General features: G+C 36.6%; 1 protein-coding gene and 1 non-coding gene across 2 annotated transcripts in view; both read right to left on the minus strand.

Moving 5' to 3' along the window:
* Window positions 1–17183, minus strand: part of RNF13 (ring finger protein 13) — a 152883-nt gene that overhangs the window by 104114 nt on the left and 31586 nt on the right. The window contains exon 2 of the mRNA XM_055083843.1: window positions 4322–4451. Within this exon, the coding sequence (XP_054939818.1) occupies window positions 4322–4435 (114 nt within the window). The 5' untranslated portion in view covers window positions 4436–4451. The remainder of the gene's footprint in view (window positions 1–4321; window positions 4452–17183) is intronic.
* LOC112067048 (U6 spliceosomal RNA) lies at window positions 3406–3512 on the minus strand. The gene has a single exon (XR_002893050.1). It is a non-coding gene; the product is annotated as a U6 spliceosomal RNA (small nuclear RNA).

Here is a 17183-nt window from a genome sequence, read left to right on the forward strand (position 1 = left end):
CCGGGAAGATCCCACGTGCCGCGGAGCGGCTGGGCCCGGGAGCCATGGCCGCTGAGCCTGCGCGTCCGGAGCCTGTGCTCCGCAACGGGAGAGGCCACGGCAGTGAGAGGCCCGCGTACCGCAAAAAAAAAAAAGAAAAAGAAAGAAAGAAAAGAAAATATGAAAGAACTAAATCTCCAAGGAAAAGCTATTAATCAACTCAAATATTTATTGAATTCCTACTGTGTAACTCTTACTAGGTACCAGAAACATAAAGTTTAGTAAGACACAGTCCTGCCTTCCAGGTACCCATGATCTAAGGGGCTTACTGACTATTCAGCAACACACTATATAGTAGCATCTCCATATCCTCTTAAAACTCACCAACCAGTTGGACAAATACTGTTGTCAGGGAATTAACAGTCAAGTGGGAGAATTCAACTGCCAAAAATAAAATCATTTGGCATACCAATAGCATGACTGAAACTGAGTTTATCTTTTCAAAAGCAACATACTAATACCTGTCCCAAACAGAACTAGAATCAACCTGATATCCAACATACTTAAATTTTATTACTACAAACCCAGATTTCAGGGATGTTCTTATTCAGCTAAAAGAAAGAGCTAATATTTTCTACCTCTTGACTCACTTTCTTTGAATGACTGTGTTACCATATCTAGTTCCTCTGCCTCAAGTTTTAGTTCCCCTTTTTCCTAGTTACATGACTCCACAGCTCACTTCCCACCAGCTACCTCTGCATTCCTGTCAGCCTCTATCTTTAGTGTCAACATAAAGACCAGATTTAAGCAGCTCTCAGGGATAGTTCCTTCACTAGATGACAACATACATTCCGCACCTACCTGCCTGAGACACAGGGAACACTGCTGGCAGGGACTGATTATTCTTCTATGTCTTTTTGTTTTGTATCTACGTTAAAAAATACAACTTAGGCAGTCACATACACTACTCAAGGGAGTGAGTGAAAGATGATGAGAATGTTAATTATAAAGAAGACAGCAAAGACAAAATATTTACTATGTGTCAGATACTGTTCTAAGCAGTTTACCTTATTTAATCATCACTACAACACTCTAGTTTACAAATTAAAAAACGGAGGTATTTATAGTGACTAAGTAATTTGATCCATATCACATAGCTAGTCAAGTTCCCAGAGCAGTCCACTGAAAATCATTTAACCCATCACGTAGCTGAACCACAGAATGACAGTTCACTTCAGGTGAAAAAGAAAGAAGACAAGGAGTGGCAGATGTTAGAAGCAGCAGAGGAAAAAAGAGGGAGAGAATGAAAAAACAAAGGAGAAAAGAGAGACAAGGAGAATAGCAATGGACTCAGTCCTTTTAAGGTTCTACTTCCACTCCATCTCAAAAAGAGGCAGACTATTCTAGAAAAATCTAATCAACCAGTTTCCTAAGAGGGTAACAGAGGGTGAGAAATCTCATAGGGATTAGATGTGCTATGCCCTCAAAAAGCTATGGTATAGAAACCAGCCTGGCTCTCTCAAGTTCTACAATGATTCTAGGCCCTTCCACAAGTGCTACAGTATGAAAAAGTATGGCTGAGGACCACATTAAGCTTTGGTCAGCAACAATTCTGGCCCTTCTATTTCTCACCTCATGTCATTAAGCAAATCGCTTGCACCCAGAAAGAAAAACCAGTAAATCCTTTGCATAGTACCTAGAGTACAGGCGTACACACACACACATCACACGTACAGATACAGTTAGTTCTTCTTTTCTAGCTTCACATAAATGAGAAATAGGAAATACATACACTTCCTAGTGTAGAGGACAGGAAGACGGTAGCCCAGAAAGGACTACAAAGGTTTTGAGGAGCAACCTTCTTCTCTAAAAACTCTATCCACCATCAAACATAAGGCCATTATGCTGCCTGCATCTGCCTCACAAGATGCAGTGTTGCTCCAGGACCTTGCTTCAGACATACATCATGGGAGACTTACAGAGGAATACCCAAGCCCCAACTCTCCCATCCTTTCCCCAAGTTCAGAGGACTTGGCTTAAGTACCTACTGTTAAGGACTGAATGCTTGTGTCCCGCAAAAATTCATATATTGAAGTCCTAAGGAAATGTGATCATCCTAGGAAGTGAGGTCTTTGGGAGGTAATTAGGTTTAGGTGAGGTTATGAGGGTGGAGTCACCATGATGGGATTTGTGTCCTTATAAGAAGAGGAAGATAGACTAGAGCTTCCTGCTTCTGTCACCATGTGAGGACACAGCAGAAAGGTGGCCATCTGCAAGCCAGGAAGAGGGCCTTCACCAAGAACCAAATCTGCTGGCACCTGGATCTCGGACTTCCCAGGCTCCAGAACTGACCATATGGAGGAAATGTCTGAGGAAATGGTGAAATGAAAGAGATAATTTGTGAACTTGGCTGAAAGGCTACACAATTGGTCTGCAAGTTTTTTCAAACTGTCACAAATCTAAAAAAAAAAAATTCCAACATATTCACTGGAAAAAATTTGCGTGTAAGTGGACCCACGCAGTTCAAACCTGTGTTGTTCAAGGGTCGACTGTATAAAGAAAACTCCAGGCTCAGAGTGGATCGATGGCAGAAAACCAGAGTGAACAGTCTGGATGGAAGCCAAGCTCTCAAGATTAAAAAGTCAAGATGGAAGGAAAAACTCATCAGGTTTTTGGTGACCCTCAGCAGAATTCGTCCAAATGGAAGCCTGTCCAATAAGAACAGCAAATCCACGAGTCTGTGAGCAACCATTATACCAATTTCCATAGTGGCTGCACCATTTTATATTCACACCAACAATGCCAAGGGTTCCAGTTTCTCCACATGTTTGTCAATACTTATTTTCTGGTTTCTGACAACAGCCATCCTAATGGTTATGATATGATATCTCATTGTGGTTTTGATTTGCATTTCTCTAATAATTAGTGATTTGAACATTTTTTCTTGTGCTTACTGGCCATTTGTACATCTTCTTTGGAGAACTGTCTATTCAATTTTTTTGTCCATGTTTAAATCTAGTTATTTATTTTTGTTGTTGTTAAATAGTAGGAGTTCTTTATATATTCTAGATGTTACCCCTAATCAGATATATGATTTGCAAATATTTTCTCCCATTCCATGGGTTTCTTCTTCACTCTCTTGATATGTTCTTTGAATGCACAAATGTTTTAAATTTTGATGTAGTCCAATTTATCTATTTTTTCTTTTTTTACCTGTGCTTTTGGTGTTATATCCAAGAAATCACTGCCAAATCCAAACTCATGAAGCTTTTCCCATATGTTTTCTCCTAAGTGTTTTTTTACGATTAGCTCTTATGTTTAGGTCTTTGATTCACTTTAAGTAATCTTTTGTATATGGTGTAAGGTAAGAGCTCAACTTCATTCTTTTGCACGTGAATATTCAATTTTCCTGGCACCATTTGCTGAAAAAATATGGAACACTTTACAAATTTCCATGTCATACTTGTGCAGGGGCCATGCTAATCTTCTCTATATCATTCCAATTTTAGTTTATGTGCTGCCAAAATGAGCATTAGATGTCTTTCAAAATTAAAATTATCTTTGGGATTTCTCAAAGAGCCCCTGGAAAATCACAATGATTTATACATTTATCTTATAAAAAGAGAGATGCCAGAAATATTTTAGGTTACTTTGATATACTTTATACTCCTGAACTAGCTCATCACTATATAAGGAATTCCTGAGAATTATCAAATGAAAAGATGATTTTGTACAGATTAAATGTTATTCCTATAAAATTTTCTGAGATTGTACATCGTGCAAAATAAACTGACCGGTCAAGAGATTTGTTAATACCTTCGTTGTCCATGATGTAATCTAAACCAAGGAAAAGTATTAATAAAACTCTTAAGAAAGGAAAAGAAAAGAGGTAAGACCATTATGCTTCTCTTCTGACTCATTAATGTTAACTTTAGGTTGAAATTTTCTATGGACATCTTGTACAATTTTTTAAAATATCACTATCAAAGTCATTACAGATACACCAATTACCAAGAAAACAGTAAGATTCTACATAAAACACACAGCATTTAGATATATGTGCTCATCAGCACTCAAGACAGCACACACTCTCAAGAGCAACAACATTTATCACGTACTTATTGTACATGAGATCTTATTAAACATCAAGCAATAAAATAATGAGCAACGTCCCCCACTTTCAAGTAATAGCTATGCACGTGCACCTGTATGTTGTAAACACTTTGTAAGATTCCATTATTTTGTTACTGTATAACACTCCATCATTTAGGTCTTTTTAAAAACTTTTCTTTTAAGGGATGTTTTTAGACATGAATAAATTTTACTGTTTAAATTTACTTACTGCTAAAATGTCCGCTTCTACAGGCAGTAGGTTTAGGAATGCAAACAGCTGGACAGTCAAGATGGTATAGACTTGTGTGGCCGACAGCATGAGCATCCCGATGGAGAGCAGCATCTCGCTGTAAAATCACCTGGAAGACAAGTAGATGAGTAACAATAAGTCTGGTGCATTGTCCCTGAAAATAAGTTATTTGATATATTAGTTCCTGATGTCCAAAAATATCTCTTAATTACAAACATGGATTAAGATTAAAATGAAACTTGTATTTCAAAAGCATAATTGTTTACACAGATTTGGACATTTAGGTAAATACCCAGTGTTAGTCAATACCTACATAACTCATGGTGACTAAGTTCTATGTTTTAGCCACAAAATAAAGATACTCCCACAGTTCTCAGTTTATAGTACAGCTTGTCTACCAACTCAATTATGGGACAAGCAAGATTTCAATCAAAATAATGATTAAAAAATGCACAAGCACCTTTGATTTAAAAATTTTTACAAAGAATTTTATAATTTGTAAATTTACTTTTTATTTATTCTTGAATATTGTACCCACATTAGAGAATACTTTTTTTAAATGGCCATTTATTATAAAGTAATACTTTTTGCCCTTTTCCTCCTAGCAATATATACATACCTTTTTGCCTCTCTACATCCCAATGGCAATAGTGCAGCTACCTCTCCCAACCTCATCCAATTCTCTACATGAATCCCTATCTATCTTACAGCAAAAAGGTACCATGAAAGAACTCAATGTTAACCAAGTAACAAAATTCTCATTGGTAAGCCTCAACCAATTGTATAACATACTTCTTAAATGGTGAGAATGAAGTTTACAAAGACAAGAGCCTTTATAATGAATTATTTCATTAAATACCACAAATTCATGTAATAGCAATTTTGATGATGATTGCTGTTGGTAAAGCTCTGGACTTAGAGACTACCAGAGAGACTCACAATGACTCTTTGACACACACTGAAAGACAGATACCCTTGAATAATTTTTGAACTACCATCTTACAAAAGCCATTAATAACAGAGATGAAATTATGGTGAAAATACGTTAAACATATAGATTTATCCCAGAGACAGAAAGTAAATTAGTGGTTGCCTGGGGATGGGAGTAAGAATCAGAGAGAGGGGGGGGGACAAATAGAAATGGGAATGACTACTCATGGAAATGGGGTTTCTTTTCAGGGATGATGAAAATGTTCTAAAATTAGATTGCGCCGATGATTGCACAACTCTATAAATAAACTAAAAATCACTGCACTTTTTACTTTAAATGGGTAAATTTTATGGTGTATCATATCTCAATAAAGCTGTTTTTAAAATGCATAGATTTGTTGGTATTAGTTTCTTAGGTAAAATACATTTTATAATATAGCTCTGTTGAGAACACAGCAGGCCTGAGACTGCTATCCTTAGAAAGGCCTGCTTGCAAGGTTGGCCGTTCGCTGGCATCTGAGAACTTAGATTTCAGGAGGGTTCCCATCATTCTCTGATAAGAACAGCTCATTGTGCCTAAACTGTGCAAACAATGTGGTTTATGCTGAATACCTACTTTCTTTCTGGGAGTCTGAAATTTTGGTATATGCTAGGTGGAGGGTGCCTACCTGAATAGCCCCCAATATAAACCCTGGGCACTGAATCTCTAATGAGCTCCCCTGGTAGACATTTCACATGTGTCATCATAACTCACTGCTGAGAAATTAAGGTATCCCCTGTGACTCCACTGAGAGAGACTCTTAAAAGCTCACACCTGGTTTTCTCTGGATTTTACCCCATGTGCCTTTTCCCTTTGCCGACTCTGCTTTGTATCCTTTCACTGTAATAAATCATAGTCATGAGTACAATCATATGCTGAGTCCTTCTAGTGAATCACTGAACTTGGGGGTGGTCTTGGGGACCCCCATCATAACCACATTATACACTTTCTAGGCAGAAATCATACCATAAAAACATATAAATCCTTATAAAATAAGGTACAGTTGCTACTAAATTTTGCTAGAAAAAATAAATACACAGTATATTGACCACTGACCTGTTTGGGAAACTTAACCTGAATAAGAACTATGACTTCCCTTGTAAAGTTTTGGAATTCCCAGCTAACTTTAGGGGAGGGAGATGAACTGAGAGTTTAGAGGTGAAATAACTCTTCAGGGTAAGAATGATAATAATCACAACAACTATAATTGACCACTTACTAACCAGGCATTGCTCTAAGCATGTTATTGAATTTAAGTCATCTAATCCTAACAACACCCTATAAGGTATCATTTCATAGTTGGGGAAAACTTAGGCTCTATTAGGCAACTTGTCCAAGATCAAATAATGAATAATAGCAGAGCCAGTATTCAAACCCAGGCAATCTGCCTCTGAAGTCTACATGCTAAAGCCCACATGAAAATAGCATCAATATCCGAGGTTGATGTCCAAAAGGTAGAGTAATGGACCTATGCTTACACAGGTACTCAAGGGCTTCAAACCAATGTTCACGGCACAGCAGCCACTGGAGTATTTACTTCTTTTGCTGTGTGTGTGTGTGGTGTGTGTGTGTGTGTGTGTGTACTTAATAATATGCAGTGGGTTTTGGTTATACTTTTTATTGCTTTTTTTAAAATAACACATTCAGGACTTTTTAAAGTCTCTATTTACAAAACTAATTATTGTTCACTGTAGAAAATGTGTGAAAAATTAAAATCACTCATAATCACCAAATAAAAGAATAACCAGTGTCCATATTTTGATGTATAACCTCCTATTCTTTAGTTATGTGTAAATTCAAATATATATTTAGCAAAATTGGGATACACTAAACATGTAGTTTTGTTAACTATTCTCTTCACTTACTGTATTATCAATATTTTCCTAATTCATTACTATATTTGAAAAAATTAAAACTTTCAAATCCTGTACCATAACATCCCCTCAAGAACCCTTACAGACAGCAGTTCATGAGACTCGCTAGGGCTTCCACCCCTTTCAAACACTACTTTTATTAAAAATCTGTCTCATATACTGGGTTCCCATATATGACTTTGATATACAAAATGAAAACTACTGGTCTAAAACAGGATGTATGATGACCATATGATATTTCGTATAAATGTTCTATAATGGATTTAATGGAATCCCTATTGTTGGAGATTGAATTTGCTTCTTCTTATAAACTCTGCAATAAATATTCTTATAGTTAAACCTTACAGGTACATCCTTAATTTTTTTAGATTAAAGTCACAGAAGTGAGTGGTAGTAGTATAACTGTGGTAAGAAATGTGAGATCTAGTATTAGACAGACCTAAGTTTATATCTCAGCACTGCCATATGCTAACAGTGTGATTCTGAGGCAAAATTATTTAATTGCTTCATCTGTAAAAGGAGATTATTTAGGATTTAAAAGACAACTGTGGTGAATAAATACAAAAATGCATATAAGGACTTAACACAACAGTGAAATACAGGAGGAAAAGAGTTTGGGTGGTGATGCCAGTAGATGAGAGAGAAAATACAGAAGGAGAACTACAGTTAGTGGAAGTGAGAGCAATTTGGGAATTTTTTCACTTAATGTTTATAAAACATTCTAGTGGACATGTAAACAGTGATAAATAGAAGTCAGGAGATCTACCCAAGGCATAAGAGAGATTTAGGAATCATCAACAAACAGGTGATAACTAAAGTGATCTTAATGTAAAAGTAAAAATTAAAAAGAGAAGAGGGCTAAAGAAAACTCTGAATATCTAAATTTAGGTAGAAAGAGAAAGCAGAGAAAAGAAAGAGAGAAAGAGATTGATTTCACCAAAGACTAGAAAAAAAAAGAACTTTAAAATGAATGTGGGGGAAGGAAGGCCGTTAGTCAACAGAAGTAAATGTTGGAGAAGAGGCAAAAAGGTCTACAATTTTCACATTTTAAGAGTCTGTCCAGGGAATTCCCTCGCGGTCAGTGGTCAGGACTCCGCACTTTCACTGCTGAGGGCCTGGGTTTGATCACTGGCCCGGGAACTAAGATCCCACATGCTGCGCAGTGTGGCCAAAAAGAAAAATTGTTAAAAGAAAAAAAAAAAGAGTCTGTCCAAACTAAACAATTTAAGTTTCCAGTAATCGAACAGGTGCCCTGGCTCTTGCTCTGATCAACTCACTGTTTCAAGAATGCACCCTGCTGTTGCCAGCACTAAATCTTCATTCGTGTATTATCCAGAAACTAAAATATACTCTACCTACAAAGAAAAATTTAGGGAAAAACTATGAATCCTATAAAATCGCACGCAAAATTTTATGTATGTATAGATACATGCAGTTTCTTGAAAAAGGTCCATGGTTGTTAATGCAGTCTCCAAAAAAAGTACAATAGGGTTTTTTTGTTGTTAAATCTTCCCTTCTCCAAGAAGTTTTCTGGAAGGAAAGGTTAACAAGCTTAAATCCTTTGTTACTTTCTCCCAGCACTTAAACTACTGGGTTGGGATAAATATAGACTGTCAACTGTATCACTAGGTAACATTATTTATTGTAAAAATGACTTTCTAATTGGTGAAAACTGTAAAGACTGTATGTAGGTTAACTAAAAATCCTTGAGAGACACCAAGCAGGTTTCTAGAGATGTATCCATTGCCACCATCTCTGATCATACCTAATTTTGCCTTCTATTTGACAAAATTCTACTACTAATTATAAACAAACATTTTATCTGTATTTAGCTACTTGACTCTGTCTAAAGGGTTTTCCAACTGGCAAATTCTCATTCTACTTTACGTCAGTCTATATCACCTAAGATGTATTCTTGCCAAAATTATTTTAACCCAATTCTAACAAGCCTTTACCTCTAACTTCAAGTTAACAAGAAATACATGGAATAGAATTAAATAAGTAAAATAAGATGAATGTGTTACTTGAGGGCATTGCACCAATTTCTATAAAATTAAATGGAATAAACAAAACAGTGTAGGGGTACAGAATGGGAGAACAGCATGAGACTGTTGTACATTAAAAGAGATAAAAAACATTACATCCAAATGCCAAACACAGGTTCAAGCAAACCAACAATAAAAATACAATTTAGGAACAAGAGGGACAATGTGAATGTAGTCTAAATATTAGATAAATTATTTAAAATAATTGTTGATTTTCTTAGGTATGATGACAGTATTGTGGTCATATGAGAAAGTCCCTATTTCTAGAGCTGCCTACTGAAATGCTTAGGAATGAAATGTCATGATATCTGTAATTTACTTTAAAATTCTCCAGCCAAAAAAAATAAATAAACCAAAACACTAATCAATGTTAAATCTAGGAGAAGATTATGTTGAGGTTCAGTGTACTATTTCTCTACTTTTCTATATGTTTGATAATTTGTATAATAAGTTTTATTAATTCAGTGAATAAATAACGGTCTTAACTCTTCAGTGACCCTTTTTAGAAGGCCTTCAGCCTCATTTTTTAAAATATGGTATAATACACACAACATAAAATTTACCATTTTAAACATTTTTAAGTGTAAAGTTTAGGTTAGTGACATTAACTACATTCAAATTGTTGTGCAACCATCACCACCATCCATCTCCAGAACTTTTTCCTCTTCCCAAAGTGAAACTCTGTACCCATTAAATACTAATTTCCCATTCCCCCTCCCCCTAGCCTCCAAGCAACCACTACTCTACTTTCTATCTCTATGAATTTGACTACTCTATATCAGGTAACTGATATACGAGGAATCACTTTATGTCTATTTATGTCTGGCTTCTTTCACTTAGCATGTCTTTAAGATTCATCCACATTGTAGAATATGTCAGAATTTCCTTCTTTTTTCAGGCTGAATAATATTCCATTATATGTATTTACATTTTGTTTATCCATTTATCCATCAATGGATGCTTTGGTTGCTGCCACCTTTTGGCTACTGTGAACAATGCTGCTTTGAACATGGGTGTACAAATATCTGAGTCCCTGCTTCTTTTGGGTATATATCCAGAAGTGAAATTGCTGGATTATATGGTAATTCTATATTCAATTTATTTGAGGAATCACATACCATTTTCTACAACAGCTGCACCATTTTACATTCCCACCAGAAATACACAAGGGTTCCAATGTCTTCATATCCTCGACAGCACTTATTTTCTGTTTGATAACAGCCACAGTAATGGATATAAAGTGGTATCTCATTGTGGCTTTGATTTGCACTTCTCTAATGATTAGTGATGCTGACCTCTTTTCATATGCTTATTAGCCTTCTGTATATCTTCATCAGAGAAATAATTATTCAAATCCATTGCCCATTTTTTAAATTGAAGTATAGCTGATTTACACTGTTATGTTAGTTTCTAGTACAGCAAAGTGATTCGGATGTGTGTGTGTGTGTGTGTGTGTGTGTGTGTGTGTGTGTGTGTGTATGTATATTCTTTTTCAGATTATTTTCCATTATAGGTTATTATAAGATAGTGAATATAGTTTGCTGTATAGCCCTATACCGTAGAACCTTGTTGTTTATCTATGTTATATACAGTAGTGTGTATATGTTAATCCCAAACTCCTAAGTTATCCCTCCCCCTCTACCTTTCCCTTTTGGTAACCATAAGTTTGTTTTCTATGTCTTTGAGTCTATTTCTGTTTTGTAAATAAGTTCATTTGTATCATTTTGTTTTTTAGATTCCACATATAAGTGATATCATATGATATTTGTCTTTCTCTGACTTACTTCACTTAGTATGATAATCTCTAGGTCCATCCATGTTGCTGCAAATGGCATTATTTCATTCTTTTTCTGGCTGAGTAATATTCCATTGTGTGTGTGTGTGTGTGTGTGTGTGTATACACATATATATACACACACCACATCTTCATTATCCATTCATCTGTCAATGACACTTAGGTTGCTTCCATGTCTTGTCCTTTGCCCATGTTTAATCGGGTGGTGGTTGTTGTTGAGTTTTGAAAGTTCTTTATATATTCTGCATATATTTCCCTTATGATATATATGATTGAAATATATTTTCACCAATTCCATGGGTTGTCTTTTCACTCTGCATAGTGTCCTTTGATACCCAAGTTTTTAATTTTGAGGAACCAACTCTTGATTTTGTTAATTTTCTACTGGCCTTGTGAATTTGAGAACCTTTGAACTGGGGCTGGTACATGTGGTTATCCATATGGCTTAAGAGCACAGATGCCAGTTACTCATCTAATGCTGTTCTGGTAATTGCAAAATTTAAAAACTTCCCCAAGCAGCAGAGTAATCCTAACCTCACATTTAAGTTTGTGACAATACCATGCAACTCATCTACACAAAACTATATTAAACTTCATTTTACAGATGGGGATGTAAGTGTTTAGTAAGTGTTTAAGACCAACATTACTTTCAGGAATTTGCTTTCCAAATAATCTTTAATTCTGAAGATGACTCACATTCTGACACCAACTAGTTCAGTACCCAATAACACTCATAAAACAGGTAACCATCGCCATAAGAAAGCCTCTGAATAAGCTCATATTCCATTGGTTCTCAAGCTACTCTTGTGTATCACTGGGATTTCAAAAACTTGACCAAAATGCCCCACTGCTAAAATAATGGTAATCTTTTCCTACTTTGAAAAAATATTTAATAGGTAGTAATTTCAATTTATTTTTCTCCATAAATGTATCTTATACTACAAAATACATCAAAAAAAATATGTACTATAGAAAGCACTAACAGAAAAAATACCTGAACAGCTAGTTAACTATTTTAGTGTAAAATTTATAATAGCCAAATCACATTGCATTAAATAGATGGTTTTTTTTTTTACAAATGTGCTCATGGTCATGTATGTTTATTACATATACATGGTATGATAAAGTTTCCTCCAAAACAGTGTTCTCAATTCATACAAGTGAATATATCAATAACTTCATAGTATTCCTTAAAAAGCATCACGACTTCCAAGAGTTCAACTGAGAACTACTAATACATACTACAGTTAAGTTTCCATAAAGCATAGTTCTTAATGCTTTTAATGAAACAGTTGAGAGACTGTCATGAGGAAAAGTGAAAAAAACGACAACAGGGCTTAACTTTTTAAGCAAAAATAAGATACCCAATAGTTCTTTGCAAGGCAACTGAAGGTTGCCCAGCTAATTTCTCTAACATGAAGCCATCTAAGCTAAAAGCAAGCCTCATCTAAGATGTTTTACTTTTACTGTCAACCAATTTTTTTCAGATTCCACGACAATTTGATTTTTCCAACAAATGAAACAAAATAAGCAAAATTTTAATTTTAAAAGGTTAGCAAACAGGTTTCTCCAAAACATCAATTCTTTCCAACCTCTGAGACTCATACAAACTATTCCCAATGTTTAGTGTGTACCCTGATCCCAAAACCAGACAAAGACAACACACACACAAAAAAAAATTATAGGCCAGTATCTATGATGAACATAGATGCAAAATCCTCAACAAAATACTAGCAAACTGAATACAACAATACTTTAAAGGATAATCATAATCAAGTAGAATTTATTTCAGGGATGCAAGGATAGTTCAACATTCACAAATCAATGTGATACATGACATTAACAAACGAAAGATAAAAATCATTTGATCATTTCAACAGATGCAGAAAAAGCATTTGACAAGATTCAACACTCATTTATGTAAAAACTCTCAATAAAATGGGTATAGAAGCAATGTACCTCAACATAATAAAGGCCATATACAACAAACCCACAACTAACATCACACTCAACAGTGAAAAACTGAAAGCTATCCCTCTAAACTGAGGAATAAGACAAGGATGCCCACTCTTGCCACTCTTATTCAACATATCACGGGAAGTCCTAGCCAGAGTAATTAGGCAAGAAAAAGAAATAAAGGGCATCCAAATTGGAAGAAGTAAAACTCTCACTATTTGCAGATGACATGCTTTTATATATAAAAAACCCTAGGGGACTCCCCTGGCAGTCCAGTGGTTAAGACTTCACCTTCCAACGCAGGGGTTGCAGGTTCAATCCTGGTCGGGGAGCTAAGATCCCACATGCCTCGCGGCCAAAAAACCAAATCATAAAACAGAAGCCATATTGTTACAAATTCGATAAAGACTTAAACAATAGTCCACATCAAAAAAAAAAATCTTCAAAACAAAAACAAAAAACAAAAAACAAAAAAAAAAAAAAAAAACAAAACAAAAAAAAAGGGCTTCCCTGGTGGCGCAGGTTATGTTTTGCACGTTGGTGTTCTATCCATTTGTTACATAAAATACTGATCAAGGAAGTCCGAACAAAAACATGCTTTAAGGGAGTTTTAAAGGACACTCAAGGGTGATTTTGGCTAGATTCAATTTTCACCTTGGGCTCTAACTTTAGAATGTAACCCCTGAGTAAGATGCCACTACACTGTAATGGGGTTTCTTAAAATTCCAGAAATATGGGCTTCCCTGGTGGCGCAGTGGTTGCGCGTCCGCCTGCCGATGCAGAGGAACCGGGTTTGCGCCCCGGTCTGGGAGGATCCCACATGCCGCGGAGCAGCTGGGCCCGTGAGCCATGGCTGCTGAGCCTGCGCGTCCGGAGCCTGTCCTCCGCAACGGGAGAGGCCACAGCAGAGGGAGGCCCGCATACCACAAAAAAAAAAAAAAAAAAAATCTTAACAAAATACCCTAAAGACTCCAACAAAAAACTATTAGAAATAATGAACTAACAGAGTCGCAGAGTACAAAATCAATCTGCAAAAATCTACTGCATTTGTATACACTAAAAACAAATTAGCAGAAAGAGAAATTAAGAAAACAATCCAATTTACAATCACAACAAAAAGAATAAAATACCTAGGAATAAATTTAACCAAGAAAGTGAAAGACCTGTACACTGAAAAACACTGTTGAATGAAACTATAAACCCAAAGAAATGAAAATATATTCCATGCTCATGGACTGAAAGAATTAACATTGTTAAAAGGTTCATATTATCTAAAGCAGTCTACAAATTCAATGCAATCTCTATCAAAATCCCAAGGACATTTTTCACAGAAATAGAAAAAAAATCCTAAAACTATATGGAACCACAAAAGACCACAAATAGCCAAAGCAATCCTGAGTAAAAGAACAAAGCTGGAGACATCACACTCCCTAATTTCAAATTATAATACAAAGCTATAGCAACCAAACAGCATAGTATTGACAGAAAAACAGACATAGATTAATGGAACACAGCTGAGAGCCCAAGAACAAATCCATACCTACATGGACAATTAATTTATGACAAAGGAGCAGAGAACCACAATGGAGAAAGGATAGTCTCTTCAATAAATGTTGGGAAAACCAGACAGTCATATGGAAAAACATTAAACTAGACCACTATCTCATTCCATACACAAAAATCAACTCAAAATAGATTAAAGACTTAATGTAAGACCTAAAACCATAAAACTCAATAGAAAAAACCATAGGCAGTGCACTCTTTAATATCACCCTTAGCAATACCTTTCTGATTATGTCTCCTCAGGCAAAGGAAACAAACAAAAACAAATGGGACTACATCAAACTAAAAAGCTTCTGCACAGCAAAGGAAATCACCTATAAAATGAAAAGACAACCTACTGAATGGGAAAAGATATTTGCAAATCATATGTCTGACAAGGGGTTAATATACAAAATATATAAAGAACTCATAAAACTCAATAGCAAAAAACCAAACACCCCAATGTAAAAATGAGCACAGGACCTGAAACGTCAATTTTCCAAAGAAGAAACACAGATGGACAAAAGGCACTGAAAAGATAATCAACATCACTATTACAGAAGTGCAAATCAAAACCACAATGAGGAGACTAGGAACCACGATGGCGGAGTAAAAGGACATGCGCTCACTCCCTCTTCTGAGAACACCAGAATCACAACTAGCTGCTGAACAATCATCAATAGGAAGACACTGGAAGTCACCAAAAGAGATAACGCACATCCAAAGACAAATGAGAAGCCACAATGAGATGGCAGGAGGGGCGCAATCACAATAAAATCAAATCCCATAATTGCTGGATGGGTGACTCACAGACTGCAGAACACTTATACCACAGAAGTCCACCCACTGGAGGGAAGGTTGTGAGCCCCACGACAGGCTTCGCAACCTGGGGTCCAGCAATGGGAGGAGGAATTCCTAGAGAATCAGACTGTGAAGCCTAGTGGGATTTGACTGCAGGACTTCGACAGGACTGGGGGAAACAGAGACTCCACTCTTGGAGGGAACACACAAAGTAGTGTGCACATCGGGACCCAGCAGCAGGAGTAGTGACCCAAGGGGAGACTGAACCAGACCTACCTGCTAGTGTTGGAGGGTTCCTGCAGAGGCGGGCAGTGGCTGTGGCTCACCGTGGGGACAAGGACACTGGCAGCAGAAGTTCTGGGAAGTACTCCTTGGCATGAACCCTCCCAGAGTCCGACATTAGCCCCACCAAAGAGCCCAGGTAGGCTCCAGTGTTGGGTTGCCTCAGGCCAAACAACCAACAGGGAGGGAAGCCAGCCCCACCCATCAGCAGACAAGCAGATTAAAGTTTTACTGAGCTCTGCCAACCAGAGCAACAGTCAGTTCTACCCACCATCAGTCCCTCCCATCAGGAGACTTGCACAAGCCTCTTAGATAGCCTCATCCACCAGAGAGCAGACAGCAGAAGCAAGAAGAACTACAATCCTGCAGCCTGTGGAACAAAAACCACATTCACAGAAAGATAGACAAGATGAAAAGGCAGAGAGCTATGTACCAGATGAAGGAACAAGATAAAACCCCAGAAAAACAACTAAATGAAGTGGACATAGGCGAACTTCCAGAAAAACAATTCAGAATAATAATAGTGAAGATGATCCAGGACCTCAGAAAAGAATGGAGGCAAAGATCGAGAAGATGCAAGACATGTTCCCAAGTCCAGGAAGCGCAGCGAGTCCCATACAGGATAAACCCAAGGAGAAACACGCCAAGACACACAGTAATCAAACTGGCAAAAACTAAAGACAAAGAAAAATTACTGAAAGCAGCAAGGGAAAAAGAACAAATAACATACAAGGGAACTCCCATAAGGTTAACAGCTGATTTCTCAGCAGAAACACTGCAAGCCAGAAGGGAGTGGCATGATATACTTAAAGTGAAGAAAGGGAAGAACCTACAACCAAGATTACTCTACCTGGCAAGGATCTCATTCAGATTCGATGGAGAAATCAAAAGCTTTACAGACAAGCAAAAGCTAAGAGAATTCAGCACCACCAAACCAGTTTTACAACGAATGCTAAAGAAAATTCTCCAAATGGGAAACACAAGAGAAGAAGAGGATCTACAAAAACAAACCCAAAACAATCAAGAAAATGGTTATAGGAACATACATATCGATAATTACCTTAAACGTGAATGGATTAAATGCTCCAAACAAAAAACAGGCTCGCTGAATGGACACAAAAACAAGACCCATATATATAATGTTACAAGAGACAAGGAAGGACACTACATAATGATCAAGGGATCAATCCAAGAAGAAGATATAACAATTATAAATATATATGCTCCCAACATAGGAGCACCTCAATACGTAAGGCAACTGCTAACAGCTATAAAAGAGGAAATCGACAGTAACATAGTAATAGTGGGGGACTTTGATACCTCACTTACAGCAATGGACAGATAATCCAAAATGAAAATAAATAAGGAAACAGAAGCTTTAAATGACACAATACACCAAACCGATTTAATTGATATTTACAGGACATTCCATTCAAAAACAGATTACACTTTCTTCTCAAGTACGCACGCAACATTCTCCAGGAGATCACATCTTGAGTCACAAAGCAAGCCTCAGGAAATTTAAGAAAATTGAAATCATATCAAGCATCTTTTCTGACCACAACGCTATGAGATT

The sequence above is a fragment of the Physeter macrocephalus genome, chromosome 1 (assembly GCF_002837175.3).
Source record: "Physeter macrocephalus isolate SW-GA chromosome 1, ASM283717v5, whole genome shotgun sequence".
NCBI lineage: Eukaryota > Metazoa > Chordata > Mammalia > Artiodactyla > Physeteridae > Physeter > Physeter macrocephalus.